At 40.0% G+C, this 19,172-nt stretch overlaps 1 protein-coding gene and 1 pseudogene across 5 annotated transcripts in view; one reads left to right on the top strand and one right to left on the bottom strand.

Annotated features, from left to right (window-relative positions):
* ENTPD1 (ectonucleoside triphosphate diphosphohydrolase 1) overlaps positions 1-19,172 on the bottom strand; it is a 98,638-nt gene that overhangs the window by 16,682 nt on the left and 62,784 nt on the right. For all 5 annotated transcript variants that reach the window (XM_037138900.2, XM_037138902.2, XM_053662465.1 and 2 more), the window contains 5 exons: positions 11,039-11,156; positions 9,531-9,681; positions 5,886-6,045; positions 4,951-5,190; positions 3,446-3,703 (listed from right to left, as the gene is read on the bottom strand). In XM_037138900.2, the coding sequence (XP_036994795.2) occupies positions 3,446-3,703; positions 4,951-5,190; positions 5,886-6,045; positions 9,531-9,681; positions 11,039-11,156 (927 nt within the window). The remainder of the gene's footprint in view (positions 1-3,445; positions 3,704-4,950; positions 5,191-5,885; positions 6,046-9,530; positions 9,682-11,038; positions 11,157-19,172) is intronic.
* On the top strand, positions 16,845-17,304 carry LOC119044507 (uncharacterized protein KIAA1143 homolog; annotated as a pseudogene).

Raw genomic sequence — 19,172 nt, 5'->3', positions numbered from 1 at the left:
AAAGGTCTGGAGATGCATGATGGTGATAGTTGTACAATAAGCTAAATGTACTTAATTTCATAGAACTCTACACCTAAAAGTAGTTAAAACTGTACTTTTTCTATTATGTAAAAGAGTATTTTACCACACACACAAAAAGAATGACTTGTCTTGACAGCCTCAATATTTTGGTTTTAGTTGTCATCTTGACTTAGCAGGTTATGATTTAGAGTTCTCTCTTAAAATAGAATCAACTAAGCAGGACGCAATTATGCAATACTATTATATAAGACATAGAAAATAAAATGAAGATGGCCTCCTATTATAAACACCTGAATCAAAATTGAAGTTATAACCCTGTCCTTTATATTTTTAAAAAATTTCTAAGATAACCATGTTACTTTTCTACATGTGCACACACATACACATTTCTTTTGGTAGCATACCAGAAACCAAGACTTAGAATGAGATTCAAGTGCAAACCCTGCTGTCTTAACTGGGAAAGTATCTATTAGTATTTCTCTCTTAAACAGTTCTGCTCCAGAATAAGGCCACCTGTTTCTCCTTTCCTACTCTAAGACTAGCTTATCCATATTATATTCTTTTTTTCCCTCTATCTACCTGTCTTTTTTTAAAGTCTTCCCTGTGTCAGGGCCTAGATGGCAGTTTTCCTGTCTGTATGTGTTCTTCAGAAATCCACTTTATTGGGTTTACTATCTCAGATGGCCTCTTAAAACCCTTAGAAAAGTCTCTTATAGCATGGAATATTGCTTATACCAACATGCATTGGAATTCAACCCAGAAAAATAAAGTGTTAATGGAATGGAATGGAAGAATTTAGGGTGAATTTTTCCCTTTAATTTATACACATTATATAATGTAAAAAAAAACTTTAATCTTACTCATAATACTTCCATTTTTAATCCCAAGAATTAAATTGAATGAAACAAAACCATTTTCTTCTTTCAGTACCCCAGCAAGATACATGGCTCAAAATCAGATCGTTCAAGTTTCCTCCTGTGGCTACGGGAGGTGATTCTTTAAATGTTTTTTAAGAAAAAAACAATCCTGATCTTATTCTTGGTGTAGGGCTTTGGAGATTCAATCTATCGGATGTTCCTTTTCCAGAATGGGCCCCAGGGCAATTCTGGAGGAAAATGCTGACTTGGCTTTAGGAATTCCTGACTTTTCCTTTAGGTACAAAGTGGGATGCCCTCCCATTGAGATCAAACTCTGTGATTAGTTCCCTAATTTCCATAGTAGGAATCAACCTTACTTTGTAAACTTTTACTTCATTGGTTTCTATAACCTGTAGGTCCATATTTAGGAAGCAACTCAAATAGAAACACTCTAGGACATCATCAGAGAACATTACTTCAAAAAGTCAGCTCCTCATCTTTCATTTGCTAGCTTAGATAATCAAAACTTGTGGAAGATTATTTGAAGAACATATGTCTCTCCCCTCTTCCAACCACTCAATTCTTCTATCAAGATGAGTATCAAAAATTTATATTACCTCAGTCCATGACAAAATTGCCATCACAAAGTTGGCTTTTTAATATTATGCCTCTGGATTAAAGTTACTATAAAAATTTTTAAATTGCTATTAAAGAGTATGGTCAAAGACACTGTCTAGCAAAATCCTTCATAAAATATCCCAGGGATTCAATCTTGGAATAACTCTGCTTTGGCCTAGGAATGGGTATATTGGATATAATGAAAATTACATATTTGATTATGTCTTATTTTTCTCCTTGGCTACTATGAAACTCAGAGCTAAATATACACACAAATACATACATATGTAAACAAACAAATATTTTAATGTTCTTCAATTCCAGTTCCCTACTGAATTTGTTTATAACCTTTTTGTTTATATAAATGGTACAATGTAATCTTTTTTAAAATTTCTAAATTACCACATAATTCACTACAGATGTTCCTTCTTCCTCGTTGATATTTTTTATTTGCTTATAAATTGGACTCAATTTCCAATTTAAGAATCAGATCATCAGTGCTAAATGCAGTTGTGGCAAAAATCACCAAACTGAAAAGTTTCTGTGGTTTGAGAATACCCAGGCTAACTGGTTTTGGAAATAATTAAAATACAATTAAATTTTTGTATTGCTAATAATTATGCCTCAAGATGCAGAACTTCACAGTGGTAACTTTCTGCAGGAGTGAAGGCCTAGAGTGAGGTTTGTTTGGAGAAAGAACTAACCACCTGGTGCTATGGCATGTTAGCTTTTTGTTGTTTGCAGGGATATACCGGCACTGGCTCTTACCCACTCATGAGAGCTAACTGTTGAAAATTTCATGGGGTTTTGAGTTAGCTAATGTCAGGTTGATAGCTTAAAATAGGCCATGGTGGGAATATTTACACCATGAAAATTGGCAAATGCTTTAAATTAGCCCCTCCATCTCCAGAGAGTTGGTTGTAAGACATTTATCAGTCCACTGTTTGTCTGGCTTATCACTCACAACAGCAAAGAGATAAGACATCTCTATCTTCATTTTATAAAGGAGAAAACATATTTTAAGAATCCTTAGGATTTAGGGAGAAATCATAGAGGGTACCCCTAAAAATTTTTTTAAAAAGAAGAAAACTGACAAAACAGGAATAGGTACAGTACTCACCCTAAGGGCTGTATTCAGAGAAGACAGGCCCTATTCAGTGGAAGGCAATCTACAGATATTGCCAAACTGAGGTTCAGACAGCTGTGAGGAGGACAATTTCAATGAAAGACTAAGGGACAAAACAAAAAAGCCTCCAGGGGACATTCAAGGCTCTTCCACCCTTTTTCAATTTCACCCCTCCCTGCCTTGGTTGGAGGCATCACATTCAACAGCAGAAAATTCTGCTGCAACCACCACCACCATTCCTCCCCCACCCCCCGCCCCAGGAGGAAGCATTTAAGCTTGAAGGCAATAATTGGGGGCATGTTTCCCAGCCTCCTCCTTCTGGCTTACGGATTCCTGATTTTACCCAGGTAGGAGAAAGCAATGTGCTCAGGGAAGACTCCCCACTTCCAGAGAATGAACAGTGATTAGTCTAAATCAACCATGGTAATACATTCCCTGGTATCTTAGATTGGTTTAAAGGTGTGCATGCATTTCACTAAATTCTAGCCAATGGTCTCTGTAAAGATATTTGTTAGTCCTTCTGCAAAATTGAAGATGTATGCAAGAGAAACTTTCCTTCTTGCCTGGTTTGTCTTTGCATGCGAAGACATAATGCTGAGACCAATAGCTGCCATCTTAGGACCACAAAAAGATATTGGAAAAACCGATCTCATGTCCTTATATTATTAAGCCAAAAAACTAGCCCTAAATTATCTACCTCAAGGCTTATCATTATATGGGAGAAAAATAAATCCTATTACTTAAACTCTCTGTAGGTACATATTTTATAACTTGCAGCCAAAAACCATCCTAACCAATATACCTTATCATTTCATAAACTTACCCCAAATTGTCCTTGAAGTTGCGGCAAGAAAATCTTATTGAAGGCACAGTGGGAGTAAGGGCATTGACTGATGTTGAAGAGTGTAGTGACACTTTCCTGGCATTCTTCAAAGTCTCCAGTGCCCTGGATTTCTAATTGATTGAATGAAAGAGGCTTCCCAAATTTCCAGGTGCAGGTGCTATTGTAAATGTCACTTACATTCATTACCCTCCTATATCCATGGTTAAAACATGGGTCCTGGATGATTCCATTTGTAGCCTGCGTGGAAAAATCACTTGAAAGGGTCATGTGCAAATGCTTTGGGTAAAAAAGCACCAGCCTGACTTCATTAATGTGTCAGAATTGTACAACTTCCCAGCACTCAGCATCGGCATCAGTATGCCTCTGTCCTGCCTTTATCAGCCTTGGGAATAGTCAGATTTATATAACAGGCACTAGAAATGGTATCAGATATAAATAAACTTTCTCCAGTCATAGAAAGCTAATTCAGCTCAGGCTGGGCCCAGAAATGCCATTGGTTTGGAATGTTCCTTAGTGCTTAGTTCTAATCACCTAGTTAGAAGCAGATTAAAAAAAAAAAACCAGAAAGATTCTCAAAATTCTGAGTGGGGTAGTTTTTCAGGAGTAGATCTATGCCCCCACCTCCATCTCCAAGCTAAAAATCAGAAGCTCCAAGATTTGGAAGTGCTTTAGATTATTTAAACCAGGGGCATCAAAACAGTTTTAACCCACAACCCAGTATGTCCAAGCAAAGAAAGGGACTGCTGTGGCTTAGAGGCTTAATGGAGACTTGGTGCTCAGTAGGCATCTCTCTCAGCAGCCCCCACTCCAGTGGAAGTCATCTTATGGATAGTGCTTCTGAGAACCAGAGGGTGAGCTTTGAAGGAGAGCAGATAACTGGCCTCCTTTTAGTGGAGACAGGGAATAGCTGGATATGACATCCTTGCTCTGTATTTGTTTATCAGGGTGTGCCGGGTCCTCACATAATTGCAAGTATGTTTAACCTTTCTTGCTTTCAAAATGCAGAAAGCATGAAGGGACAAGATTTGAAGTACTGATCCATAAACTTAGTGTATTCCCCGAAGCCTTTTTTCCTCCCCTCCTCTCCAGGTTGTTTCCAACAACCCTGTTTTCTGCAGTTTGTAGGAGATGGAGATTAAGAAGTGATAAAGAGGGTATAAATTGCACACACCCTTCCCTGTAACAATACCCTCACATGTAATTTTCATTGTCAACCCCAAGACTAGGGGTGAGAAATTATTTCCCAAGAAAGTATCTGAGTTGTTTCCTTGGAGACAGTGCAGTAAACAAATATAGTGGGTGATGTCTGGAGGGAACAATTCATAAGGATCTACCAGATGTACTTAGATATGGTGCCTAAAAAAGTTTGGAAAGTACAGTAACCAACTTCAGATCAATTACTGAAGCAGAGAGAGAAAACAACAGGATGTGGGGGCTGGTGGCCCAGATGTGTGCAGGGTAGGTCTGGATTCAGTTATACTTGCCTGAATGTCCTTGGCTATTTTCTGCAAGAGTGCTTGATCCTTCCCGTAGCACAAGAAACTGTGTGTGTATACACTGTAGTCCTTGCCATACAGACGAAAGTACAGAGCATTTTGTGGAGACTCGATTGTCTGGTTTTGGGGCACAAAAGTGATTTGTGTAGAGGCTCCCCCAAGGTCTAAAGCTCCATAAGTTTCCTGACTCTCGTTGTCATTTGGCAACAGGTTGAGCCACCTCAGTTTCTGAAAGAGAGTAGTTACCGGTAAGTACAGTATCCAGGTAGAAGTGTCTGGATACCTTGTGTCTTAAACTATTTCTTAAACTCAGGAACCTCCTAATGTGAAGGAGCAGGGGCTTGAGGGTGACACAAAGCTCACTAGAGGTTCCTGAATCCACATCAGATCAACAGGAAGAAAAGAGGGGCCTCAAACACAAAGCTCAGACTGCAGCAATATAGAAGCAGTACAGTGTTGGTGAATACAGGATTTGGGGCTGGAAAACTCAAGTTCAGATCCTCATTCATTTGCTCTCTAGCCATGTAACCTTGAACAGAATAATTAACCTTCTCTAGGCCTCAATTTGTGACTAAAATAAGAGAACACTTCACACGGTTGTTCTGAAGACTAAATTATATAGTACATGGAAAGTGCTTAGTATAGCACAAGGCACATAGCACTAGGCAAATATTAGCTATTCTAATTTTTAATGACAGATTTTTTATGTCTCTCTAAACTGAACATATGGCTTCCTTATTCTCCAATACTAAAAGTTCTTTTAAGAGAATTATACCTCTGATGACCCTTGCAAATGTGGGGATAAATTAATTTGTTCACTTATCCATCATTCACTCTGGCCAGCAAACCAAGTATTGCCTGAGATAGCAATGGCATTGGCTTCTAGGGAGCCACTCAATGGATGCTGTCAGATAATCAATTACCTTAGTGAATTTTCCCAGCAGATAGTTGATAGTAATCCAGCCATAGGCACCTTCCTCTCCACCAGAGATGATTCTGGCACCCCTGAAGTCAAAGGGGTAGTTGTTGAGGACATCTCTCACCACCGTCAGGACATCGTTTGCCAACCATTCGTTTTCAAGTCTGCACAAAGGGAAGAGCTGAGGTTACTGGTTTTGTTCTAATAAATGCACCTATCCATTTCAGCCATAACTTCCAGTCAGTTCTCCCAGGAAGTGCATCATAACTCACTGGAATAAACAGAATGATGGAGATACCCACCCATGGCTGCCTGAGGGGGCCTCCTTTTAGGTGAGGCAGAACTGTTTTCTTGTCCCATTCTCTCCAAATCCAAATTCTTTCAATCTTTAATAGGTTTGTCTTCCTAAAATAACATTTTTGTTGTTGTTTCCTGGCTCCAAAAACTTATCAAGGTACTTTTAATTACTGTGGTGGTCATGGCTGGGTATTTTCTGATCACCACACTTGAAACTAATACCGTGATTTTTCAGACTATAAGATGCACCCCCCAATTTGGGAGTGAAATGGGGGTGCATGTTATAGTCTGAATGTAGCTTAACTGGCTCAATGTGGGGGGAGGGGGGCAGTGGTGGAGCAGGATCACAGATTATTAAATATTTTACTACATTTTCTGCTTTAAAAATTATTTTCTTATTTTCCCCCTCTAAAACCTAGGTGCGTCTTATGGTCCTAAAAATATGGTATGTCACAAGCCATTGCTAGTGACTACTAGCTGGTTACATATCCAGGCTCTGCTTGAGGTTCTTAATTAGGTCTATCACAGACACCAGGTGGCAAATGTCCTAGGACAGATGTCCAATGCCCATTGGTTCTAGACTTGGAAAAAATCTCCCTCGAAAAAATCTTCCTCACATTGTGCCTCAGTTCTCTGGCATGTCTGAGACCTTGAGACCTAAAGGAAGAATCTTGTAGAATTGTCATAATGAAAATGGGATGCCATTGCTTCCAAGATATAGAATACTCAACACTGAGAGCCTCAGGGTTAGAGGATGCTACCTTCCAACTGGCATGAGACTCCTGTAATTCATCTGTTTGAATTCCATACCCTACCAACTGGCCCCCTTATCCCTAGTTTTCCTTCTCTCCAGCTCACCTTCTCTGCTACTTGGCACCAGTTGTGTAACATCACTTAATGGCTTCTCATTATCTCCAGATAAACTCCAAACTCCCTAGCATGCCCTACAAGGGACTATGTGATCTAGAACCTGCCCTCTCAGAATCCAACTCAGAATCCTGACTTTACCACTTACCTTACCAGGTGTGACCCTGGGTAACTTACTTAACATCTGTAAGTCACAGCTTCCCTACCTGGTTAATGATAGTTAATAATGCCTCTTACTCCATAGGGTTGGTATGATTAAAGCATAGTGAAAAGAACACAGTAAAGGCTCAACAAATACAAGCTGCTAATATTATTACTACTACTACTATTATTTCTATAATAGTAATATGTTCTATCTATAGTCCTACATTCTATCTATAGTCCTCTGAGCATGTCCTGGTCTCTTGCATGTTCTTGCCTTTGCATTTCTATTAGAATGCAAACCCCAGGAAGGCAGGGACTTTGTCCTCTTCACTGTATCCCCAGCACTGAAAATAGTGCCTGAAACATAATAGTTGTCAAAAAAAAAAACATAGGCTATGGAATACACAATGTCTGCTCTGCCTTTAATGCCCCTGCCCACCCTTCAACTCCTCCTTCATGATTCAGTTCTCATGTCCCCTCCTCTGGGGAATCCTCCTGACCTCCTGCCATTCTAGGCAGGGCAAAGTGCACTCCTGTAGCAGCTCTGAGCAGCCTTCTATTAAAACACTGATCACCCTGTCTTGAAACTCTGATCTCCTTGAGGGCTGAAATAATTGAGTTGGTCAAAATTTTTGTTTAGTTTTTTTCCATAAAATAAAAGACACATTTTTCATTTTCATCAATAACTTTATTGACTTTACTTCTTGATATTTTGAGTATGTCAGCTATCTCCCAGACACTATAATGTTGATTGTTCTTACTGAGTATCTTGATTTGATTGCTATCAACTTCAGTTGGTCTGCACAACCATGGAGCATTGTCCAGTGAGAAATCCCCAGCACAAAATTTCACAAACCTCCTTTGACATGTTCAATCAGTCACAGCACCTTCTCCATACACTGCACAAATCTTTTTTGTGTGTTTCAGTTGCATTTTTATCTTTCTTGAAATAATAAAGTATAATATGCCAAAAATGTTGCATATTTTCTTCCATTTTAAATATTAAAATGACCATGCAAAAATGTACCAATTTTGATAAGTTTTTTTTAATGTGTGCTTATATGACAGCTGTCTCAATACAATCTAACAAAATTATTTTGGATGATGTTAAAGACAACTAAGCATTACTAGAGCCATCTTATGGAAGAAAAACCAAACAAATGTTCTGGCCAGTTGAATACCTACTTCCATATCCTCGGACAGAGTGGTCAGTCAGTACATGCAGCATGAATGAATGAACAAACAAGTGAATGAATGAATGAATGAGAAAATGAATGAATGAATCATAGTGCACACAAATGCTAAGAAGTAACCAATAAAGATGTGCTAGTTGTGAATATTTATATCTTGGGACATCTGTGACTCTCCTTGGGTCATACCTCTCTCAGAGATTGAACAGCTAAATCTGTAGCCCCAAATCCCAGAGTATACTAGTTCTGTCCAAAAAAATTCTAGCCATTATTAATATAATGAGGATGGTTTGCATGACATTGATATAACCTGGCAGTCAAGGAGAGTGGACTGGAATGAGCGTGTGTGAACAAAGACAGCTTCACTGTACTAGTCAGTGGGGGCAGTAGATGCTGTTGAGTGAGCATGTGTACTGTGTGGTTGTCCCATTCAAAATGACTGAGTGAGTAGAGCAATGAACCTGCCTCAAATTTTCCATTAAGCTTGACCATTCCTCCACAGACATTATTCAGATGGTTCAGAAGGCTTTCTGGGACAATGCACAACAATGCACCCACTCATGCATCACATCTTATGCAGAATTTTTTGGTGAAAAATCCAATCACTCAAGTGACTTAGCCTCCCTACAGCTCAGATTTGACATCCTATGACTTCTGGCTTTTCCTAAAACCAAAATCATCTTTGAAAGAGAAGAGATTTCAGATTGTCAGTGAGATTCAGAAAAATATGATGGGGCAGCTGATGGCGATTCCAACAAAGGATTTTGCAGAGTGTTTTGAAGAATGAAAGAGACACTGAGAAAACTGTGTGAGGTCCCAAGGTTCCTACTTTGAAGGGGACTAGGACGTCAATGCCCTATGTACAATGTTTCTTGTATCTTTATCTTCTTCAATCAATGCCCCTATTTTTCATATTACAAGTCTGGATACTTTCTGGACAGGCCTCACATAGACTTGATCTTTCTCTCTTTGTGCCCTTGCTCCCTTGAATTTCCTGGGGGAGAAGGGCAAATGGGAATTTTTAAAAAACATACTTAAACTCCCAAGGTAAACATACTGAATTTGGGAGTTTTACCCACTTACTGACATTCAGGATTTTTAGAATTGTAGGTGTTTGGGAAGTGTGGCACTCTCCCTACACATGGCTGTACCTGAGCAACCGCATGCCTGCCGTAGCTCCCAGGTAAACAGGAGTCTCTTGGTGCTGGGATACTGGAATCACTTCCTTGGCTCTTTCCATGCATGTAGTCAGATAAATGCCCAAGTCACTTGTTTTGTGAGCATATTGTGAGATTCCAGGACCTAGAAAAAGATGTAGAAGCAGATGACAATATATTTTTTTAAGTATAGAACACACTGTGACAATATTAGAGCAAAAGACAGGTGTTTTCTAATAAAATCCAAGAAGACAATTTCTTAATGTGATTATGCATGAATTTGTTCTACTTAGAGGGTAACTTACTGAACCAGTGTTGGCTTAGTAGGGATTTATTTTCAGACCTCAGGCTGGGTCTGTTCGCTGTTCAGTAATATTGCCACTGGATGGCGCAATTTTCACATGCATTTGCATAACCTTTCTAACAGGTTCAGCTATTAATGGGAATTTTATAGGTAACTACTCTATGTAGCTACTTTTTGATGTTTCTTCCACAAAACTATAATTAATCACACTAATTCCTAGATCTAAATGGATGGAGATGACATTTAAAACAAAACTTAAAATAAGCACCAGGCACGTTAGCTTTTACTGAAAAGATTGGAACTGCAACTGACTAGCTCTGTGATCAGTGATCAGAGCTAGACCCCTAACATTTCTGAAGCAAAGTTTCTTCCATGTCCCCTCAGTGATTTTTCCACTCTGATAACCTACCTCCCTAGAAATACTGTTTTTCCAGTATTAGAGCAAAACTAATTGTTGCTATGGAAAGGATTAGAGCCAAGATTCCTTAAGCTTTGAAGTTAACACTTAACAACTTCAGTTCACTTTAAAATGAACATCCACACTGTCAAATGCTTTACGGTGATGATTCGGTTTATAGATAATTATCCAGATATGTTATCCTTATCATTCACAGGTTTTTAAACAACCCGGTTACTTAACTGTAATAAGAAAATCAGCTCAAGGTTATCAACTAGTTGCTTTAACTTAAAATGTCTGGCCTTCAAGATGGGTGGGGCCCAGCATCTGTGCTTTAACAAACCCTCCAGAGGGTTCAAATTTAAGAACCACTGGCTAAGACATGGGTTTGAAGTTCGGCAGCTCTCCCTTTGAATTCCCGTTCCATCACTTACTTGCTCAAGCAAGCTGAAACAAGTGGCATGACATCTCTCAACCTCAGTGCCCTCATTTTAAATAACAGCTATAATTATACCTACGTCAAAGGGAGATTGTGAAGATGAAGTAATATTTTTAGTACTTAGGTTGGTGCACAGCACACAGAACTGTCCTGTTGATGGGAGGTACTATTACTCAGTTATTTTTAAGTTTATGCTTCAAGAGCTCAATGATTTAATGATTTTGAATTATTTTTATAATGACAACAAAATAACAGTAGCAGCTCCATAATGTTCTTCCCTTGACTTGCTTTCCTTCATGTCCTCCACTTGCCCTATGTGTATCATGTCCCACTGTCCCCCCTTCCCTTTTCCTTCATCTTACCTTTTACCTTGCACTCGTATATCTGATTCACGACCCCTGTGTCATTCTCCTTTTCTGCTGGCCACTTATAGATGTACAAAGTTGTGTGAGAAGAGCCTGCATCCAGCACAATCCCATACTGAGGGCAAAACAAACCAAGAACTTATCAGCATTACATTGTTCTTCTCCATATTCAGCTTGCAAGAGAAAAAAAAGACAAAGACAAGAATTTTCAAAAATATGAGGAGAAACTACTTTAATTCAAGAGGAACATGGAACGTAGGGGTAGGGCAAGTTGCCTAGAGTTGCCCTGGTCACAAGATCCACCAGAAGTCCAGAACTTCCACCACTCTAGCCTAGTGCCTCACAATATTGGCTGCACATTAGAAATATCCAGACCTTGCAAGGGTGGGGCCTGAGCATCAGTTTTGTTTGGAAGCTTCTTGGTGGTTCTAATGTGCAGCTAGTTTCCGAACCATGTGCTGAAGTGGTTGAGATAATATGGAGGGAATACAGAGCCATTAATTTAGTAATTCCCAAACTGTGTCCACATAAAAAGCATTAGAATTACCTGGAGAACTTCAAAGGCTACTGATGCCTATCTGCCACCACACAAATATTTATTAAATTGGTCTGTCATGTGGTTGAGGCTTTGGAAGAGAGGCATGAAAAATACTTGCTTTCTTTTTTATTATAAATATAACTATAAATTGTACCCGATAAATGTTAAGGGATATAAACTTAAACTTCATGTTTGGGGCTCTTAAGAAGAGTAGGGGGTGATGAAAGGAAGAGAGAATGTTGGGGTGGGGGAAGACAGCATGAGTTAGAACTATATGGTCAGAGAACAGGAGGAAAATAAAGTCCCCAGCTCACATTTCATGAGTATATTAAGTGTACCAGGCAGGTGTGTTATGAAGCATTTTATAAGAATTACCTGATTTAACCCTCAGAATAGTGCTATAAATTAAAAAGTATTTTTATCCCCTCTGCATAGGCAAGGAACTAAAGCACAAAAGGTTATGTAACTGACTCAAGAGACACATTTAATGGGTAACAGAGCTTGGATTTGAATCAGACTTAAGAACTTATGATCCTTACATAGAGAAATATAGGACCAAGGACTAGATAATAGTTTTCATATTGGTGCCCCCTTTTTAATTAGACTTTCTATATTTTAAAAAAATTATATTTTATTGATTATGTTTACAGTTGCCCTGATTTTCCCTTTTTGCCCCCCTCCACACAGCACTCTCCACTCCCTCAGGCAATCCCCACACCATTGTTCATGTCCATGGATCATGCATATAATTCTTTGGCTACACTGTACTTTATATCCCCATGGCTATTCTGTAACTGCCTATTTGTAGTTTTCAATCCCCTCACCTCTTCACCCATTCCCCCATACCCCCTCCCACCTGACAATCATAAAAATGCTCTCTGTATTCATGATTCTGCCTCTGTTCTTGTTTGCTTAGTTTGCTTTCAGATTCAAATGTTGATAGATACGTATTTATTGCCATTTTATTGTTCATAGTTTTTATCTTATTTTTCTTAAATAGGTCCCTTTAACAGTTCATATAATAATGATTTAATGATGATGAGCTCCTTTAGTTTTTTGTCTGGGAAGCCCTTTATTTGCCCTTTGATCCTAAATGATATTTTTGCTATGTAGAGCAATCTTGGCTATAGGTCCTTGCTTTTCATAATTTTGAATATTTTTTGCCAATCCCTTCTAGCCTGCAAAGTTTGGTTTGAGAAGTCAGGTGACAGTCTTATGGGAACTCCCCTGTAGATAACTAACTGCTTTTTCTCTTGTTGCTTTTAGGATTCTCTTTTTATCTTTAACCTTTAGCATTTTAATTATGATGTGTCTTGGTGTGGGCCTCTTTGTATCCATCTTCTTTGGGATTCTGTGTTTCCTGGATTTGCATATCTATTTTCTTCATCAAATTAGGAAACTTTTCTTTCATTATTTTTTCCAATAGGTTTCCAATTTGTTGCTCTTTCTTTTCTCCTTCTGGCACCCCAATGTATGATGTGAATGTTGGACCACTTGAAGCTATCCCAGAGGCTGCTTCTACTTTCCTCATTTTTTTTGGATTCTTTTTTCTTCTTATTCTGTTTGGTTGTTTTTGCTTCTTTATGTTTCGAATCACTGATTTGATTTTTGGCTTCACCCACTCTACTATTGTTTCCCTATAAATTGTTCTTTATTTCAATTAGTATAGCCCTCGTTTCTGACTGGATCTTTTTATGCTATTGAGGTGCTCACTAAGTTCCTTGAGCATCCTTATAACCAGTGTTTTGAACTTTGCATTTGATAAAGTGCTTATGTCCATTTCATTTAGCTCTTTTTCTGGAGTTTTGATCTGTTCTTTCATTTGGGGCATGTTTCTTTGTCTCCTCATTTCATAGCCTCTCCATGTGTGTTTCTATGTATTAGATAGAGCTGCTTTGACTCTGTGTCCTGGTGGTGTGGCCTAATGATGTAGGTGTCCTGTAAAATCCAGTGGCACAGCCTCTCCTACACCCAAGCTGGGTACTCAAGGTATGCCCTTTGAATGGGTTTACTATACACCCTTTTCTTGTATTTCAGCCTTGGTTGCTGTTGGCAGATCAATGAAAGGGATTTACCCAGGCCAGTCAGCTACAAGGAAGGATTGGCTCTGACCACTACCACCAAACTCCACCTTCCATGGAGGATTAGCTGTGCAGGAGCAAGGTAGGGTGCTGCAACATGGTCTGTCCACTGGGTGCACTGGCCCCAGGGTTTCCCAGGTGGTGAAGGCTAAGGTCATCCCCCACCTGTGTTCTACCCCAGGTCATCCTGCCTGAACTATAAAGCAATCTGAGGTGGCTGCTACTTGTACTGGGCTTGGAATTCCAGGTGAAGCCAAGCTGTGAATCTAGGCTGGCTGCTGCTGTGCCGTGCCTGGGGCTCAGTGAGGCCAACTATTGCTAGTTTGATAGGATTTAGGAAGTTGTGAAGCATGTGCCCAGGCCAGCCATTCATAAGGAAAAGCAGCTTGGATGGGCCCCTAGGTTAGGTGGGGTGGAATCTCTGGGTATTTCCAAGGCAGGTCAAACAGTGTTAGCCAGATTGATGGGGTCTCAGATATGGCCCCAGCTTGCTGGCTCTGTTGGGGGAGCGTTTAGAAAAGGGACAATGGCCTCTGCTGCAAGGCACCTCAGTTTCTCCCTGTCTGCCACTGGTGCCTTACAAGTGGCTACACCAGTGCTGGAGCTCAGAGGAAGTGAGTCTGAGTAGGTGAGTCCATGTGTGGGTTCTATAAGAGGAACTGCTTAGGGCTCCAGAAGTTCCTTCCACCAACTCAGTCCCAGCTAGTTTTTGCAGCCAGAAGTTGTGGGGACTTGTCTATCTGGCACTGGAACCCTGGATGGTGGGGGGTGGGGGTGGCTGGGACTCCTCGTTCCTGAAATATCCCTCCCTAATTTTTATACATCACATGTGAGTGAGAGACCACCCAGTTCAGCATCTGCACCTCTCGTACCGGTCTGGACAGATGTGGTTTCTACAATTCTGTAGTTGTCAGACTTCCTTTCAACTCAATTTCTGATGGTCCTGAGCGATGGTTGTTTTATATTTTAGTATTAATTTTGATGTGGTTGTGGGAGGAGCCAAGCCATGCTTATGCCAATGTCTTGACCAGAAGAGACTTGGTGCACCCTTTTAAGAACTTTTAATGAAAGAGAACTATAGCAAAATATGCAAATCTTAGCTGTGCTTCCAAATGAATTTTTGCCCATGTGGACATTGATATAAATCATCACCAAGGTGGAGATATAGAACATATTCTAGCCTCCAGAAGGCTTCTTGGTACCCTTCTTAGTTTCCCTCATGAGTAACTATGGTCTGGACTTCCATCACCATGGATGAGTTTTGCCTATTTTTTGAACTACAATAAATGGAGTGACATAATGTGCCTCTTTATGTCTGTGTTGCCACCCTTCAAGGCCAGGCAGGATCATGGTATTTATGCAGACATAAAAATATTCAAGGAACCATTGGGATGTCTAGCATGCCTTTATTCATGGGTGGGCAAGCCACACATGCTACAAGCTGCATGCCTATCTGCATGTCTCATGTTGTGATCCCTGTTCCCCAGCATGGCACCCATCATGGCACCTGTCCCCTTGTGTGTCTCTCATCATCATCACCCCCAGCAGGGAGTCCCTACCTGTTTAAGTACTAGAGAGGGACAAAGCAGAAAACTGCCAGAACATTACATGACATAACATAATTCTGTACATGTGAGTCCACTTCATGTTATGGGAAGAGTTTATCAGACCCAGTCTCAAGGCCATGTGAACACTGGTTATCAGGCCCCTCTAAGGCTATGGGAACACTGCTCCCTTAGTTACTCAGACACCTGGGTGAGGAAGCCAGACTGCCTCCACTTACCCTACAATGTCTAGTTTCTTTCATTCTACATTATGTCTCTAAGATGCATTCAAACTGTGTATATCAGTAGCTGATCCCTTTTCATTTCTGTAGAGTATGTAATCATTTTCATATACTATATGCATATTTTTATGCACTCAATTCTTGATGGACATTTGGGTTGTTTCCAGATCGGAACTATTAAGAATATAGCTGCTTGGAACATTCTTATGTATTTTATTTTGTGGACATGAGCTCTCATTTCTCTGGGGTATTTTCCCAGGAGTAGACTAAAGAATGCCCACATTGACCAATTAATATTCATCTTTGATTATACCCCTGAGTTTAATCAGGGAACAAAATGCCATGATTGAATAACAATGTCTGCTATGGGTTTGTGAGGGACACATATACCTTTTATCATCCCTGTACTGGAGACAAAAATGGAGGAAAGTAAATGGGGGGGGCAAAAGGAAAAACAGAGGTAGCACTTCTAAAGTGTGAGCTAACTCCTCTCATCGCATTTTGTGGCTCATTTAAACTGTGGACCTCCAAGTGTGGTCTTCCACTGATGATGCTTAACTGAGCGCTGTCCCTCCTAGGAGCATGCCTGTGCCTTTCCATTCCCCCTCTTCTTTCCTCCATCAGCATGCATCTCCTAAACTCAACAGGTCTCCACGAGACTTGCAACCAGGGGAGCAATAGGCAATGGCAGCTTGTCCCGAGCTAGCCCGCTGAACATGTCTTCGAGGCCCCCTTTTCTCTGACTTTTTATGGAAGCAGAATAACCTGCCCAGGCTTATTTCTGTCTTACAACATTTCTAGAGAACCAAAGCAACCCTACCTAGGCTCTTTTCTGTTGCTTCGTCTATCCTAGGCTCAGCTTTAATAAACATATGCTCAAAATCACCTGGACTTGTGAGATCTTTCCTGCATGAAGAACCTACACACTTATAGGCTGGCCCAAGGCCGACCCACTCCAGATCCAGTCACTTTATGGTAACATTAATTCTATGGAGTCCTAAGTAAGAGTCATACTGAGAATGTGAGAATGGAATTATGACAGTTACAAACTACCTTGTAGTACTCAACTTCCCTTTTTCTTTCACCTTCACTCTGCTTGATGTCATTCTTTCAAAATTATACATTTTTAAATAAAGGGTTTTCATAGGAAGCTCTTTAAATATTAAGGTTGGACACTTTTGTTCTATATAAGCTCATACTTCCTTGAGCTTTCCACTTAACCTGAAATCTCTGAGGTATCCAGGTGACACGCACACACACACACAAAACATAATGCTTAAGTCAGCAGTATATATATATATATATATACTCCCTCATATTGTCTTATCACATGCTTAGAACCTAAGAACTTCCACAATCTCAAGGCCACATGGGGAACCAGTCTTCCCATGAACAACCATGAGCAAATGGAACCAGGTGTCACCTGCAGCCAGCCAAGCCAGCTTTCCTGTCCCACTTTAAGGAACAGGTCAGCTACAGGGAAGGACCCACCATAGAGACCAAGGGAATATAGCATCAGCTCCCAGATGAAGATGGTGATCACAGTGACAAAGAAGATAAACAGCCTAAAGTGGCAGTTTTAAAAAAAGGAGATCTGTCAGCTGAAGAAGTCATCAAATTAAAGCAGAAATAAAGGCTGCCAAGCAGATGAGGAACCAGCTTCAGCAGATGAAAGAAGCATGCAACAAAAACCAGTCAAGTGTTCCTCAGGTGAAAAAATACTCAGGTTTAACAGCAAGCTCAAAAAAGAGAAAGACAAGCGAAGATAAATAAATAAGCAGGACTCAGTTAAAAAGAACTCACAAAAGTAAATCAAAAAAGTAGCCTCCTTTCTTTTGACAGAAAGACAAAAAATTAATAAGTATAAACATTTTGGACTTAGCCTTTAGGAGCATATGGGTGTTTTTAAAAATAACATTATTTTCCTATTATAAAGATAATACAAGTATATTATAGAAAATTTAGAAAATGCAAAAAAGTTCATTAAGATAATAAAAACTATGTCTATTCATCAATGCTCCTTTGACTTGAAATGCAAATTCTGTAGACATTAACTAGTATAGTATTAACACTTTGTTAATTCCTGTCTGGGGTGTGTATATATGTATATTATATTTTTTAACCAAAAAAAAAAAAGAAAGAAAAAGAAAACACCCTAAGAACTTCCAGGGAGAAAAAAGACAAGAATGAGAATTGAAGAGACCTCCCTGGACCACTGGGAAAAATGAAGTCTTTTGAGGAGTCAAGTCTTACTTAATTAACCACAGACCTGGGAGTATCATCATTGTACAGCGTGAGGATCCTTGACTTCCATGACCTCTACAGTGTTCTCTGCCTTGTACACATGACAGAGGATTCCCTGTAGTAATTAGCATTATGCCCTTATAAAGAAAGGGCCTTGCTTTGGGCACGGCAAAGAAACTAAGCTAGACAGATTCCTCTGCAGTTAGGCTTGCAGCAAGAGGAAACCAAGAATTGGCTTAGGTGGTGACTGTTGTGGGCTGAGAGGGGTCTGACTGAGCTGTCTGAAGCCGTGAAAAACAGGACAAAATATTGTTGTTCCCTAGCAGGGCCCTGGACTCTTCCTGCCAGAAAATGTTCCAACCACAGCAACAAATGATCAAAGTTAGTGAGGCAGAAACAGCAAGCAGCCTTTATCTGGAATCAGGACATTCTGTCTTTGTTGACATGAAAGTCACTCTTCCAGTCGAACAAAGGAACCAGCGTTGCTTCTATCAGGCTGTTTCTCCAAGGCCTTATGCAGTGAGGTGGTTGAGAAACGAAAGCTTTTACTACTCATTTGGCAAGTGTTTGAAAAGAGCAAACTCACCCCACCTTTTCTTAATCCTCACCTGAGGATGTTTGGGAGAGAAAAGAGAGATTGAGAGAAAGAGAAACATCAACATGAGAAACATCTATCATTTGCTTCACATATGTGCCCTGACCAGGAATAAAACCCACAACCTAGGTATGTGTCCTGACCAGGAATTGAACCTGCAACCTTTTGGTTTACAGGACGACACTCCCCAACAAACTGAGCCACTTGGCCAGAGTGAGCATACTTTTTAACGCAGGAATTAAGGACGTTTCACCTTGTATCTACAGCAGACTGGAATGCTAACCTGTTGCACTGTGCCAAATGTTTTTGTTTTCTAAAATGGTTTGCAGAATAAAACTTATATTGCTTGCCACTTGTAGGACAGATAAAGCTGGACTGAGAATTCTGTTTGAGCATTTTAAGAGTTTGCCTCTCATTATAACAAAACTGTCAGCACATATACTCATTTTCATATCTGGTCCACTTAAGAGCTAGATGTTCATTCCTCTAATCTTATTTTTTTAAATTTGTTTTATTTTATTTTATTTATTTATCTTTAGAGGAAGGGAAGGAGAAAGGGAGAGAAACATCAATGTATGGTTGCCTCTCATGTATCCCCTGCTGGGAACTGGCCTGCAACCCAGGCATGTGCCCTGACTGGGAACTGAACTGAGATCCTTTGGTTCACAGGCCCATGCTCAATCCACCTAGCCACACCAGCCAGGGCTCTAATCGTATTTTAAAGATGATACACTATGTCCAGGACTATTCAAGGGCTTGCCTAATAGATGCAGATAATTAATGCCTTGACAGATCCATCGAGAACCACTTTTTGTTCTCTTTCACTACGCCAGTATTTCCCAGTGTGTATCCCAGAGAGTATGAAGCCTGCAAGGATCTGGGCAAAT

The sequence above is a fragment of the Artibeus jamaicensis genome, unplaced genomic scaffold (assembly GCF_021234435.1).
Source record: "Artibeus jamaicensis isolate MK-2021 breed Jamaican fruit bat unplaced genomic scaffold, CSHL_Jam_final contig_252, whole genome shotgun sequence".
NCBI classification, from domain to species: Eukaryota; Metazoa; Chordata; class Mammalia; order Chiroptera; family Phyllostomidae; genus Artibeus; species Artibeus jamaicensis.
The sequence above is the reverse complement of the archived record's forward strand: the minus strand, read 5'-3'. Positions and strand labels throughout refer to the sequence as shown.